General features: G+C 37.3%; 1 protein-coding gene across 1 annotated transcript; it reads left to right on the forward strand.

The window, feature by feature from the left end:
• The first annotated feature begins 14,101 nt into the window (after positions 1-14,101).
• On the forward strand, positions 14,102-14,887 carry LOC140137837 (uncharacterized). The gene has a single exon (XM_072159631.1). The coding sequence runs from the start codon at positions 14,102-14,104 to the stop codon at positions 14,885-14,887; it is 786 nt and encodes a 261-aa protein (XP_072015732.1).
• The last annotated feature ends 861 nt before the right edge of the window (positions 14,888-15,748 follow it).

The raw sequence follows: 15,748 nt of genomic DNA on the forward strand, positions 1-15,748 counted from the left end.
GTGAGAATGGCATCTTGAATCACAGGTCACAAACTTACCAACCGATACAAACAGATCACAAACTTACCAGGATCATTATGTCACATGTCCAAACAAATAATGAAGTCCTTTAGTAACGGTCCACCGTGTCCACCGTGCGCTTGCACGCATGCTGTGCACCTGCCTCTCATGCTTCCAACCAAGTTCCTGATGATATCCTGCGGAAGATTGCCTCATACTTCCCGTAACTAAAGGACTTCATTATTTGTTTGGACATGTGACATGATGATCCTGGTAAGTTTGTTTTGACTCTCTTTAATGTTTTTAACTTAATGTTGTTAAAATTGTTGGATGTGACCTGTGATTCAAGATGCCATTCTCACAGATTTCTTTTGCTGGATGCCAATAGGGCTGCGAATGTGGTCTAGGAAGTTGTTCCATATCAGTGCATTTTGCAGTTGTGTCAGTTGGCCAACTGATTGGTTACTAACATGTGTTTACAGTAGAGTATTGAGGCAATCCTGTGTGTAATTTTGGTTAATTTTGATGGACAGGATTTTAAGATATGACCTTGTGAAATATTATAAGTTTCTTTTTTGGCTTAGTGTATAATGCAAGCACAGCGAGCAGGACATTTTGCATATTTGACTGTGTTCCTAACGTTTTCCTACCCATTTTAGGGCGTAATATGGAAACGGTGCCCAAACTAACATTGCCAAAGTTACTTCCCCTTTCAACCTGCCAAAAATGCAAAAATGCATGCCCCTCCCCCTTTTAGGCTGCCAAAATCTTTGCCCCTATAATTCACGCATCCTTGCGGTACACATAATTATTGCACCACAGACAGTCAGAATTAATAGGTAAATTTTCACGGGAAAATTTTCTGGACACGTGACACCCATGGGCGCAGACATATTAGCATTATGGAATGTGACCCCGAGCACAGCGGGTGTTCTTCCAATGTATTTGAATAGGAAGAATTCCTCCTTTGATGAGAAATAAGTTACTTGTCGCAAGTTAATAATATTATGATAAGAGTTTCCGTAGATAAATATTTTTTTCCGTAGATAGATATTTTTAAAATTATGTTTTGATGATATTGTGAAGAAATTAAGATCACATAATATTTAATAAATTTGCAATGCACAAATTTCTATCAAAATTGCGGTCAAAAATACTATTCCAATTCAAAATTACTAAGACTTGAATAGCGAGGTCACCGCCGGGGGTCAGAGATCAGGCTCGAGGTTATACTTACATTGATACGCATTGGTCACGTGTCCAGAAAATTTTCCCGTGAAAATTTACCTATTAATGTTGACTGACAGAATCGGGAGTGCAACTTTTGAATCTGCATCTTTTACATTCAAAGGTCACCATGGCAACATCGTGAAACTTTGCACAACAAAAGTGGGTTTCTCCCAGTTTTAAAATTATGTCATGCAGAGATTTTGATATTTCATAACTTTTTGTGATGTGTTTATAATATTATTTTCACATTGACACAGAATACATACTTTAGTATATCAGTCCAAACATATTCAGGTGGTCCAAAAAGAACTTGACCTAATTTGAAAGCTTATAGTGTATGGATTTCAATATTGCAGAGTTTAGAGCAGCTACTCCAAATATTGTTATATATTCTACATAAAAATTCAAAGTTTAGACCATCCGGAATTGTTACTCTGAGTTTCACATCTTTCTAAGAATATGTAGTGAAAAAAATAGAGAAAAAGAAGCTAAATTAACAATATGACAGTAGTATTACCCGGTACATTATTTTTGGACCGCCCTGAGGGTAAGCCCGTTTTTGCAGGAAGTTATATACCAAGTGATCTGATCCAACAGGCTGGGTTGAACTGTTAAAACCCCATGAAAAATACCTACCGATTGGCCAAAAAGAAGTTTTCATTATCAATTTAGACCAATCGGCAATTTCACCACGCAAAAAAATTGGGGTGAATTATTTCCAAAGCTCCATTCTGATTGGTGATTAAAGTGAAGATATCACGTAATTGACCAATCAGAGGCAATGTTAGATCGGCAGGTAGTGCTCAGGGGGTTAAATTGTCTTTGAATTGCCAACAATAATTGTTTCATTTGTGTCAAGTTTTCTGCTACACAGAAATAAGCATATTATATTTGTATCTTATGAATTTTGAATAAAATTGAATAGAGTATTTGTAGCCTGTTATTTTTAGATGTATGCAATATAGAATGAAGAAATGGTCAAATATCTATAGGGCAGCAGAGCTCAGCAGCTGCTATTGCAGTGTGCTATTGCAGTGCCTTGAAATGAAAGTGAATCAGGACTTGCTGTAACAATAGGCGTAGATCCCATCAGGGGATGGGGGGTAAATCCCCCTATATTTTACCAGGGGTGGTCCATTGAATCAGCCCCCAATGTTGACACCTGAATGTGGGTTTCTGACCAAATTAACCACATATTTGCCCATTTTAGCCCCAAAAGTGCAAATTTTTGCATGCTTTGCGCTCATTTATTCCACTTTTGCACCATATATTCCGGGAGGGCGGGTTAGTGTAGTGGTCTTCTCACTCGCTTCTCACCACTGTGGCCCGGGTTCAATTCCCCACGGCGCCACATGTGAGTTTGGTTGCCGATCCATGCTCGTCCTCGCAGGTTTTTCTCCGGGTGCTCCGGTTTTCCTCCTGCATCTAAAATCGGACCTCTTCCCATATCCCTGTCCAGTCATATCCGGATGGCGTCCCTTAAATTTAGTAGCCTCTGAGCACTATTGGGATTAGCCTGGCTTCGGCCGAATGTTATAAATATAAATAAATAAATATTTCATCAGTTTAGCTTCAAAATAGCTTCGCACGCATTTGTATCATAAACTGTACTTCAAGAATTTTTTCCAACCCCATTCCCCCCATGTCAAAAAAAAATCTACGCCACTGGCTGTAACAATGCCAGAGTACATACTTCTGGTTGTGGTTTATAACCTGTATAGCTTTGAAAGCTAAAGTCTCATTATAAAGAATATAAACGACTAACCTATGTTTTGTTAAATGTGAAGCTGGACCTTGACAACTGTGTATAGAGTTCAATGTCATATCACATGCTCTGTCCCCCAAAGACCCTTATTTTCCCTTTCGATCTATCACCTAAAGACCCTTATATTTCTATTTGAACAACTAGAAATTCAATTTCCGGGGCTTCTTTTGGCTCTCACCCAAAGACCCCATTTAATTTAGATCTAAACGGTGCGTCTCTCACCCAATGACCCCATATTTTGTACATTTTGCTCTCACTAGCTTCGAATTTGCACACGGAAATGTTTGGACTATTATAGAAGAAAATGTTTAGATAAGGCAATATTTCCATAGCTTATACACCATGTAGGCCTAATAATAGATATTATACAAAAATGTCCGAGTTAAAGTAAAGCTTTAACCACTTTATGGTCAAATCGTGTTGGGACAATTGGTGGGTTCAAATACAAAATTTTACAAGTCATTTCAAGTCATTAGGTGTCATCTGAGGTCAAATAAGTAAAGATTTTTCAATTTACATGAAACTTAATCAAATTTATGCCTCCGCAAAACTTTAAAAGACAGATCATTCTTGTTGCAATATAAAACCATGCGTATCAAAACCTGTCAAGAAATTTTGGCGCATAGTGTAATAAGGGAGTGTTCAGAAAAACTTTGATGGGGGGGGGCTGGTAAAAAGGGGGGACCAAAAAGTTTTAGGTGGTAGGAAGGGGGGGGGGGGCAAAAAAGTTTTCCACTTCAAAACCCAAAATGTTTGCGCGCTTGACGCGCATTGTGATCCTCTATAGGCCTATCACTATTAAAATTTGCAAGTTTTGGTTTTCAGTGCTTTTGTTTGAAAAAATGATGGCACTTAGTGTACACATATCTATTAATTAATATAACATTAAAGATGATCAGCAACATCTGGGTTGGTCTAAGAAATACTGTCACTTTTTACATAGAATTTTATATCTCTTCAAAGTAGGCTACAAATATGATTATGTACCAATGTGATCAAAATACAACTAAATCAAGAAAATATTGCAAATAAATTTGATTTCTTTGCACGTAAACTGCACACTACAGTTTACGATTTAGGCCCATGGACACATAGGCCCATGGGTAGATTTACCATACGGCAGAGTGGGCACAGGCCCAGGTACCACGGTCTTTGGAGGCCAAAACTGATACCTGTACATTTGTGTGACCAAATTAATCTCATATTTGACAAATTTAGCTTTTTGCATATTAAATTTGTACTATAGATCATAATTGCCACGGATCCAAATTATGCTGATAAATCCTCTATTTCATTTATCCCTGTAAAATCAGATAAACACCCTGATTTGGGACACATCTAAAGTAAGTATAAAATGAAAATTTCCTTGTGCTTGTATCAAGTTTCATGCGCAATTGTCCCACCGAGAATGTTTCAAATATTTGCCTCCCGCAATGACATGTGACCCAGATACCACACCACTGGAAACAACACTATGAAAGTATGTTTGTTATACGATAATGGGGGTGGGGGTCAAAAACAACACTATTAAGTAATAAGTATGTTGTTATACGATAAGGGGGATCAAAAAAGATTTGTCTGTCAAAAGAGGGGGTCAAAAAAGTTTAGCGATCCATCGAGGGGGGTCAAAAAAGTTTTCGAGCGAAAAAATTGATGAAGACCAGCCCCCCACCAAAGTATTAATGAACACTCCCTAAACAAACTTCTTATAATTCGTTATGAATTCGGCAGAGTGACGAATCGAGAAATTTGAGCAAATTGAGTTTTTGTATGCTTATAATTATGTTTCAAGTTATCTTTTATTTCCACCAAAAATTAATGGTAAATCTTACTCACCGACGTAGTTATTGAAATTTCGATTTTGACGAATCGCGTCTAAGTGCGATAAATGAATTCGGCAGAGAGACGAATCGTATACTAACCGTCGTTTTATCTTTTTGGTTTCGGTTTCCGGTTTCGGTTTCGGATCTCATTGTTATTTTGAAGTGTTAGCATGGTACGTGTGAACAATCCTTTTATTCTAGTCTTTTGTTGACTACAGAAAAGTTGAACGAAGATAACTTCTGTTTCGGTTTCGGGCGTTATGTTAATTTCTGACATGAAAAACGACGATATGAGAGGGTTGATGCTAATCTAGACAAAAGAAGTGTCTAAATTTTACGGTCGTAAATTCGCGATAAATTGCACGGCTTCAATTGACTTGCGTTGGGTGTATAGGTACTCCAGCCTTGGCGGCAGTAGCTCGTGAAAATAGCCCAGCGTAGAAATATACATTAACATGATTCATATAAATTAATCAATAGTAATCAGTGTTGCCAAGAATTACGTATACTTGTTCGTGCAATCGCGCAAAAATCGGTCATATTATGATTATGTAGAGATTAAACGGGGAATTATTTTCGTCCCAAATACACCTTAAAACGTGGTATATGCAACACCGGAGAAGTGCGTTGAAGTGAAACTAATAGGATTTCTTTCATTGGAATTGGTAATCTGATAATTGCTTCAGGCAAAATTGCCAGACTCAAATCTATTTTAAATGTATATTATTTGAGAGAGTGGGGATGATGAGACGAGCAGATGATCTGGTGGAGGAGAGGAGAGGAGAGGAGAGGGGAGGGGAGGGGAGGGGAGGGGAGAAGAGGAGAGGAGAGGAGAGGAGAGGAGATCGAGAGAAGAGTCGAGAGGGGGCGAGCAGAGCAGGGAGGAGTTTATTCCGTTTATTTTAATTTTTCCACGTTGATCATAGGCCTACTGCTAAAACAGTGAGAGGGGGGAAGGGTAAAGGAAATACAACATCCAATATAATTCAGATATCCACATAATTCAAAAGATGGCACAGGTGAGAGTTGGGGAGGGGGAGAGACAGACAGACTAGAAAGAGAAGAAAGCGAGAGGAGAAGAGGCAGTGGTCCTTTTTTTTAAATATCACAGTAATATAGACCATAATGACACCAAATTTGCGTTCGGACCTGATGTAGGCTTATCCTGCCTAGTTAAATGACTGACATGAGTAAGATTGCCCACTTGAGACGCCAATGTTGCATATAATTGACTTGTCCAACCTTTATCATGTTTAGGGGAGAGCGGGGAGTGTTCGCCCTAGGGGCAGGTTCGCCCACCCCTTGTTTCTCAGCACTAGGGCTATCGGGGGATTTGGTGATGGCAAAATTAGGTGACATACGGTAGGTCATTATAAACTTCTCATAGGCCTATTAGCTACGCGACATATAGGGACGTGTTCATCGAACTGCAGCCAAAACAAAAAAATTACACCAAAACGTAATTTTTTCTTGCATTAATAATGTTGTATTATCATTGATACATAAATACAGATGGTTTTAATGGAAATCTGTATTGGGAACATATGGGATTTGTCAAAGATTTAATGCAGTTATAAACTCCTTATTCGATTTGTATTTTGCATACCCAAAAGAAAAAATACAAAATGTGTTCAAGGGCACGTTCGCCCTTTTGAGGATGGGGCATGTTCGCCCTATATCTTCCCCGGGCGGACTTACCCCAAACTGCAGGGCGGACCTGCCCCATCAGCGTATTATGCAAAATATTGATAATTATACCTTTAAACAAGGTAAAACTGCTGAAAAGCATGTTTTTTAAAGTTATGTGGTATCAGTATTAGTCATACCACCGTTTATGTCCTGATCAATAATCCCCCTGAAGTTGTAAACATGATACGTTAAAGCTCACTTTGGACCCCTACATTTTACCCGGACCCGACCCCTGCAACAAATTTAGTGATTCCCCAGAAGAGAATCAATGCCCTTTATACTCTTGCTAAATGTTTGCATTGGATATGTTATTGTTAGGCAATGTTTAAACCTTTTTTGTGATTAGGGTGAACTTACCCCACCATATGGGTTCGCCACTTTGCAAAACTTTTTTGTTTGCTCTATCCTGTTGCTATTGTAAGGCCTATAGTTCTGGGATTGTGGTCATATATAGGTAAGACATTGGGCTTTCACATGGGCTAATCAGGTCATCCCCAACCATAAAATTGACATCGCTAGGCTGGTCAGAAAAAAAATAGGGCGGACACTCCCCGCTCTCCCCTATTGACAGACATAAGTGTGATTGACAACACCTATTATTACCTCTTCAAATGAGAAGCATGATGCCCCAAACGTAACAATGAAGTCAACTTACACACCATCCTACCTAATCCCTTGCATTTTCGTTTCTGAACAATAGGTTCCCGAAACAGAAAAGATGAAACGAGCCTTAGCTTTACAATATGTGCACCACATTTCGTCATACTGCATTTTAGAAACGCTTGCTGTTAGAATAAGAAAAATTTTAATTGTAATTATTGCACAGGTCACGGCAACCCTGTGACCTTTCCGGAAAAAACCGAGTGGCAGGTTTTTCAAATAAATATTTTCTGTGTAAAAACTGTACCATCAGATAGGTAATGGAATATATGAAAATTAAATGTACATCTATCATAACAATTTTTGATAACAACTTGCGTCAACATTGATCTAGTATAGAAGGTAGAGAATTTATTTCAATCTTATATACGCCATTTTCTTTTGGAATTCTGTAAAAACTGTAATTTTTTTATGTAATTTTCACATTAGACCCCACAAAAGATTACCGTTTTGTTGTTATGGTAATCTAATCTTTTGATTTCGTAAATAAAATTAGGGGTCTAATGTGGATTTAGGATGCAAACTGGAACAATTCAATGCCTTGTCAAAAGCATTTGCTTCAAAATGGAGTTCGGATGCACCTCGTAATACAACTTCCGCCACTGCGGGAAACCACGTGCACAGCAGAGCACGTGGCCGATATCAAAATCGATTTTATGTATTGTGTATGTAGGCCTATTCATAGGACCCTCGTATTAATTGTCTCTATGCGCTTGAGAATTCAACAATATAAATAATGGTAGCTTTATTATAATACACATTAATGTTGTAAAAAGATAAAATTCCAAAATATGATGTAGTAATGAAGTTGCGATTTATTAATATTATATTAATTCAGCATTTCTTCTATACAAGCTACGTAATTGATGATAGTGACATGTTCAACTCACATGATGTATTGTCATTATTCACAAATACCCCAATCAACGAGGCGCTTAACATCAAGTGTAAGCTAGAAGAAGACAAAGCATTAAAAGATAGAACTCTTTTGACAGTGGACGATCATAGAATTATTAAGACTGGATGTCTGTACCGATTCAGCAAGGTGCGGCCAAAGCCAAAAAATGAAGGTCAATGGATTTTGTCCAAATCTTATGACAGGAAAGGTTATTGGGTCTAATGATTATGTAGCTTGATAAAAAATTCAAATGTTCCTTGTCGCCATGACAACGGGCCTTTGAAGTTGGCTACAGAAAAAGTCAGTTTTTTCAATTTCGCAGTACTGAAAGAGGCTCATTTTCGGCCGGCTCTAACAAAATTGCTGTAAGTACAGGATAATTGAAATTTCTTCTGATAAATACCTATACATTACATGTTACAAAAATAGTATTGCCATTTTTTCAATCATCCATAATATTGCGCAATACGCAATGCAAAATCCCGTTTTTTTTTTTTTTTTTTTCTTTAGTAAAAGTACTATAACTTTAAAAGTCAATAACTCTCAAGGTAGGGTTTGCTGATTTAAGTCTGGGATTGAATGAGGATAACCATGAATGGGGTTGATAAATCATCCAATAAAAAAATTGGGGTCTGTACCCCATAGCGAAATTTTACTTATACGAAAATTCACTATTTTCGATTAAAATTAGCTAATTACATAGCACTCTTACAGTAAACGTAATCATTTATTGGTCAGAGATTTACAAATAACATACCGAGAAATGTTTATTGACCCATATCTTATCCATAGACTTCCACTTAAGTATGTATGCAAATTTTCATAGCCACATTATTGGTCAAACAACTCCCACCCCCATTAACAATTAATATTCTCAAACCGAAAAGTAGGGTAAGTTACGTTGTTGATAATTGTGTTGCCACTAATTATGTGGGTATCTGTCTATTATTATCATCCAATTGATAATTAATGATAAATGGTACTTTTCCAACTAAATCAAATTTGGCGTCCAGAATAAAAATCAACAATCTTTCCCGCCACGTTTGTTATCTATTAGACAATCAACCATCTAGTGTATAGAATTATAGGCAAAAATGTCAAGAAAAAGAATTGCCATATGAACATGATGAAAAGTAAGGTAGATTACCTTGAGGAAAGCAAGGGGGATATATTTTGACCAGGATCATACAGTTTGTGATAGATTTAACCATGTAACTACAGTACCAGAGCTAGACAACTTCGTCACTACTTTGGAGTAGGCCTAATGTTATAATAAAGCTACAATACAATCTACATTATAGTGTAAATGTGCATGCCATAATTTAAAGGATTATAAATGATGTCAATTGGTAAATTACGAGTTGTTTCTATAGTTTGCAAATCAACAACTGGCATTCCAATGAGTGAACAAGCAATTTGAAATAATGTAATAAAAAAAAGTCAGTATTTTATGGTATGCTCAAGGCATTGTCAACAAATTTGACGCTAGTGCCAACTAAATCTAACCTAGTGAGAACATGAACAATCACTAACAGCAATCCTAATTTTGTCCAAATATGGTGCCTTTCGTCGAATGCTAACATCACTAGTGTCAATGTTAAGTGAGGAACAGATGTCTTTGAGGGTATTTATGCTCAAACTTTGAAGTTTGTCATTTTTTACAGAGCGGCATACATTTATTTCACCAACAATTATAGGATGAGAAACTTCCTGCACCACTTGTCTTAGGCTATCTTGAAACACCGCTGTGTCTGCTGGAGCTTCCAGATCATCAGTTATCTCCTCTAAATCTCCATTTGCTCTTTTCTTGGCTGAAAGTCTGGAGAAAAAGCTACCTATTTGTTGTGGTGTCAGATACTCACTTGCACTAAACACCCTCTCGTTATTTTCATTCTGCAGTGGTTGTCAGACACTTTCGAACACTTTGAACAACATCAAACAAGTGTGTTCTTCCAGTGAGTTAGCATTTCCATCTTCGGAAGACAGGGAAAAAATCCTCTACCGCATTGAGCGAGCTGTATACGACATCCAATTATGGAAAGGACACCAGTTGAGGACAGTCAATCAGGATACTTGCAAACAGCACATTTTGTCTTTAATGGGTGACAACGCAGTAATGGTTACTCTCGACTGGGCTATGACGTATCTTCCAAGGAGATTTAGAGAAAGCCAGACAGATTGGTTTGCCAAAAGGGGACTCCCATGGCACATTAGTGTATCCATTAAAAAGTGTGGGAACGACTACCAGAGTATTGCAATAGTCCACATCTTTGACTCAACCAAGCAAGACAGCAGTACCGTAATTGGAATAATGGAACATGTGCTGAGAGTGTTGAAATCCAATGATCCTAGTATACAGTCTGCTTTCTTCCGTCAAGATAACGCAGGCTGTTACCACTCGGCACACACGATATTAGCTGCAAAATATCTCTCCACAAGAACAGACATTGAAGTAAAACGAATAGACTTTTCTGATCCTCAAGGGGGGAAAGGTCCATGCGATCGAAAGGCAGCCCAAATAAAACGACATATGAACATTTATCTGAATGAAGGCAACGATATTATGGATGCTAAACAAATGGAGAAAACCATGATGTCAAACGGCGGCATCTATGGTGTTCAGCCAGTCCTCACTGAATCACCGATGATGGTAATTCAACCACACATTCAATGGAGTGGTATAAGTTACATTAATAACTTCCAGTTTACAGATGCCGGAATTAGAGTATGGCGAGCTTATAACATTGGGCCTGGCAAAATCGTAAATGATGGTGATTTTCAGGCACCAGTTATTCCAAACATTACGGTACGCAGTACGACAACAAGCACTGTGTTTAGGCCAACAACAGGACCATCGTCAAGTACCATCAACCAAATTACTCTTGACGCCAATCAGCATCAGAATGTATGCGCATCTGCAGAACTTGCTAACCAAGAAAGTCGTGAAGTTGATCTTCATGAAGAAGTCTACGACTCTACTAGTAGTGTGAGCTCAACTGGTATATTCAGTTGCCCCGAGGAAACATGTACAAAGACATACATCAAATCATCAGGGTTAGAAGCTCATATTCTGTCAGGAAAACATGACCGGTATAAAACAGAGAGAAAGGCTACTAGATAGAGCCAAAATGAGATATGCAAATATGCTTTCAAGAGAGGAAAGCACACTTCCACAAGTTTCAGGAAACACAGGTGGGCAACATTGTATTCTAGCTGAACCAACAACAGAATTATGTCTTGGATGGGCCTTGAAATCAGGCAGAAAACATACCAGGTTTTCTAACAAGCAGAAAGAATTTCTCATAAAAGGTTTGAACATGGAGAGGTCACTGGGAACAAAGATGATCCTTCTAGAGTCGCTAAGCAAATTGATGACAAACATAAATAATATTATTATAAGGCAAACGCAAAATTTGTCTCTAGGTGGTTTGCAGTTTGTTTCTTTTAAGGTACTATGATACAGAGATGAGGAGGGACAACGTATAAGATCTGAAAGGGAAAAAAAGGGTTTTGTTGTACCATCGCCAAATCACCACAAGGACTGCCTGTACCTGATGCAAATGAGCACGCCATTACTCATATTTTCTGAAAGAAATAAATAGCAAAAATTACTCAATGTTAGAAACACCACTAAAAATAAATCATTAATACAGGACCCAGCTTCCTATCCGCTGAATAAATTTCTAAGAGTTGATGCAAACAAACAAATTCCACAGAGAACATTATTCATGTACACCCCATCATGCATGTATGCATATGGCATGTCCTCCGTCATACTGCAGTTACTGTCCGTTTTCCTATACACAATACACAGTGCTCTTTCCCATTGACGCGTGACCTCTACAAATAGCCCTACGTTAAAAGTATGGGGATATGACTAGTTAACGTCGCTGTGTGAAAAATAACCGGCCAATATTAAAAGTACTCTTCTAAAGTTCTAGAAAATATAGTTTTTAACATGTCCTAAATTTTAGCTAATTTAGATGTTTGGAAATATTCGTACTTTGGTGTTTTAGTTAATGTTATAGGTAATAGTACATTGCCTAGTTAACGTCGCTGTGTGAAAAATAACCGGCCAATATTAAAAGTACTCTTCTAAAATTCTAGACAATATAGTTTTGTAACATGTCCTAAATTTTTAGCAAATTTAGGTGTTTGGAGAGGGTCGTACTTTTGTGTTTTAGGAAGGACATGTAAACGACAGATAACACCAAAAATATGAAGAAATTATTTCCAAACCGTATTAAGTCAACAATCATTATGTTGCTCATTTTCAAGAATGCTGGTTTACAAAAAGCACGCCATTGTCTCATTTCGTGAACAAAGGCACACATACCATTGTTTCCTTTCGTTTCCTTTATAATCGGTTACCCAACTGAAGCTATGAATACCAGCTTTATTGCGATATCGCACATGAAAACAGACACTTGTGCACAACCAGAGAAGATCCGATTTAATCAGTTGAGCTGTTTCAATGAGTGTTATCTTGGTTTAAGGGTAGACGAGGTATTGTTGGTCGAAGCAACCTATAAATCGATTTTCATTATCTAGATCAATATATTATTGAAAAATAACACCTTGATATTTTGCAAAAAGTCAATCTACAAGTCGTATACTTTGCAAACTTGTTTAATTTATTGTTGTTAATGAGTTATGTACGTTTTACAAAAGTGTTGTTGTTTCAGACCTCTTTACAACGTAACTAATGAACCGCAGCACCTATAAAAGTATATCTGTGATATTTTAATTCTTCTACACACTCGCTATGAATTGAGCAATGCTTTTTTTTTTTTTTCTCACTTCCATTCGTAAGATGCTGTGAACTACCAAATCACAACAGTTTAAAATAATTAATAACCTTAATAGCTTTTAATGGGGTTAAGTCCTGCAAAGGTCGAGATGAATTCTACTGTAGACATGACTGCATCATGTATGTCCTTTACCACGTTTATTATGTACCGTCTTTGAGAAACAGACCGAAATGTTTGTATTCTAGTCACATGAACTGCTATCAAAACTTAGGTAACACTATTATATCTTATATAAATAAATAAATAATCTGACACTTACCATTTACCAGCTATACTATTCTTATATAATTGATGAACTGTTGTTTGTACCGGCCCCTGATTGCCTTTTCAGCTAAACGCAGCCCGTCACCCAGCGCTGCCCTCTATTGCATTTAAAATAACAATGCTTCTGCATCTGGTTTCTGTATAGCTTGTTTGTACCATTAGAATCGTTACTTTCTTCAATTAAGTCCCATTAAGCTCTTTTAATACAATTAGTTTCAGTAATAATTTTTAAAAAAATAATTAAACTATTTTTTACTGTAAATCCCATTCAAAATTTTTTTTTTTTTTTTAAAAACTTGGTACTTTTGAAAAGCCAGAACTTCTAAAATAGTTAAGAGCCCAATTTTTGAAAAGGATATATCAGTTAACAAGGGTTTACTCTAACTATGACATTATACAGTTTTAACATACAAATCCTACCTTTACATTTATGCCCCTTCAAAGTCGGGGTAAAATGACGCTTATGATTATTGCCCAAAATGTACTTTTTCTACTTAAATTTGCAGGATCTTTTCGAAGAGTGGCACACTCTTTCTTCATTTACAATGAATAACAAAGCATGTCTCTATCCTAAAATAAAAAAACAGAAAATTTATCGCATCTTATATAGTTGTACCATAAGACCAAACTTTACCTTTTTTCAAAAATGAAAAATGCAATTTTTGGTCATTTTCGGCTCAAATTTGTTTTGCCCGTTATTTTACCAACAGGCCAAATACTTTTTTAATATCATTTTGAAAATGTCCCACCTAAACCCTTTCTATGCTAGAAGAATCAAGGATTTCTATTTTTTTGACTTTGTCCGCATATTTAAAATTTTGCTTGAAAATAAGAGACCCTGAGTCTTAAAATTTGTCCTCACCACAACGTATTTTGTCTTCAGAGGCACCATGTACAGACAAAAAATTGGTTCGGCTATATGGGAAGCCCGGTTTCACTGATTGTGTCAAACTTATAATTTATGGTGTGGTTAGAACAACAGGTCATCCATTCTTCTCCCCTAGACTGTAGACCAAAATTATGGAAACGTTATGTTGATGACATTTTGGAAGTAATTCAGAAAGGATCGGTAGACAAGCTTACACAGCACCTCAACCAAGTAGACCCAACCAATAGTATCAAATTCACCCATGAGACAGAGCAAGATAATCAGATTCCATTTCTTGACACACTTATTGTGAAAAAACCAGACGGTTCAATTAAACTTCTTGTTTACCGTAAAAAGACACACACCAACCAGTATCTTAACTTCCAATCCCATCATCCGCTACAGCACAAGCTAGGTGTGATAAGAACTTTACTACTAGACAGAATGAACAAGGTAGTAACAGAAGAGGGTGACAAAGAGGCTGAAAAACAGACCGTCCAAACAGCCCTCCAGAAATGTGGTTACCCTCAGTGGGCCTTTGACAAAGTGGAAAGTGCCATAAAACAAAAGCAGAAGCAAGTTAAACCAGCGAATAAGAAAGATGATGCCAACATGAATAAAGGACTTGTTGTTATCCCTTGTGTTCAAGGTCTGTCAGAAAAAGCACAGCGGATTTTCAAAAAACATAATATTGCCACAGCAATGAAACCCATGACCACTCTGCGTAACATTCTGGTGCATCCCAAGAACAAAAGAGAAAGGGATAAAATCACGGACTGTGTATCTGAAATTCCATGCCAAGGTTGTGAAGCTACATATGTTGGAGAAACGGGCAGAGCGTTTGGTACCAGAAAACAGGAACATGTGAAATCAGTGTAAAAACATGGAAAAACAGATTTACCAGGGCAAACAGGAAAGCATCTGAATCAGAATTCCTCACTTCCGCATTAGCAAACACTTGTAAGGGGGGCCCTGAAAAAAAATGACAACAAATTTTCCTGGAAAAATTGAGTTTATATGCTTTTATATGGGGTTTACCAATAATTATAATGAAAAAAAGGGGGGCCCTGAAAATTTTTTGGTCTGTAAAGGGGGGGGCCCCGAAAAATTTTCGCGATGATATTTTTTTGCATCAGGCCCCCCCCTTACAAGTTTTGTGAACGGTTCCTTATAGGCTGGGAGGATAGCCGGTAGATATCGTTGTTAAGCAGTGTTTGAGTTGGTGGTGGTGGTGTTGGTGGTGGTGGGTGGGGGGGTGGGGGGTAATAGACAGTCGATAACCGACAATCAATGATCAATTAATTGTCAATATTCCATTAGATTCTAAAACCTAACACGCAAATGATGATCACAGACTCTCATGTTCAATCGCAGTCGCTAAGGATGATGGGGGGGGGTAATATGTGTGTAGTTGAAGGTGATGGAGGAAAATCGATAATCGATAATCGATAATCAATCAATCATTTATCAATATTCAATGTTTAAAATGTATAGGCATACGCAATCAACAAAACTAGATATCTGCAGTAATGTGAAAATATGACATCTCTAAAGTGCCAGAAAACCAACATTTTTGATCATTTCTGCATATCATATCTCATGCAACCTGAATGAACCAAATTTGTTTCCACTTGGGATTTCAACAGCTTAAAATTCAAATTTTTCGTAAAATACGGTTCAAATATTTTGTTCTGAATTGGAAAATCTCCTTGGTATATAATGGCAATAAGAGGGATTTTT

Source organism: Amphiura filiformis, chromosome 2, assembly GCF_039555335.1.
Source record: "Amphiura filiformis chromosome 2, Afil_fr2py, whole genome shotgun sequence".
Taxonomy (NCBI): Eukaryota; Metazoa; Echinodermata; class Ophiuroidea; order Amphilepidida; family Amphiuridae; genus Amphiura; species Amphiura filiformis.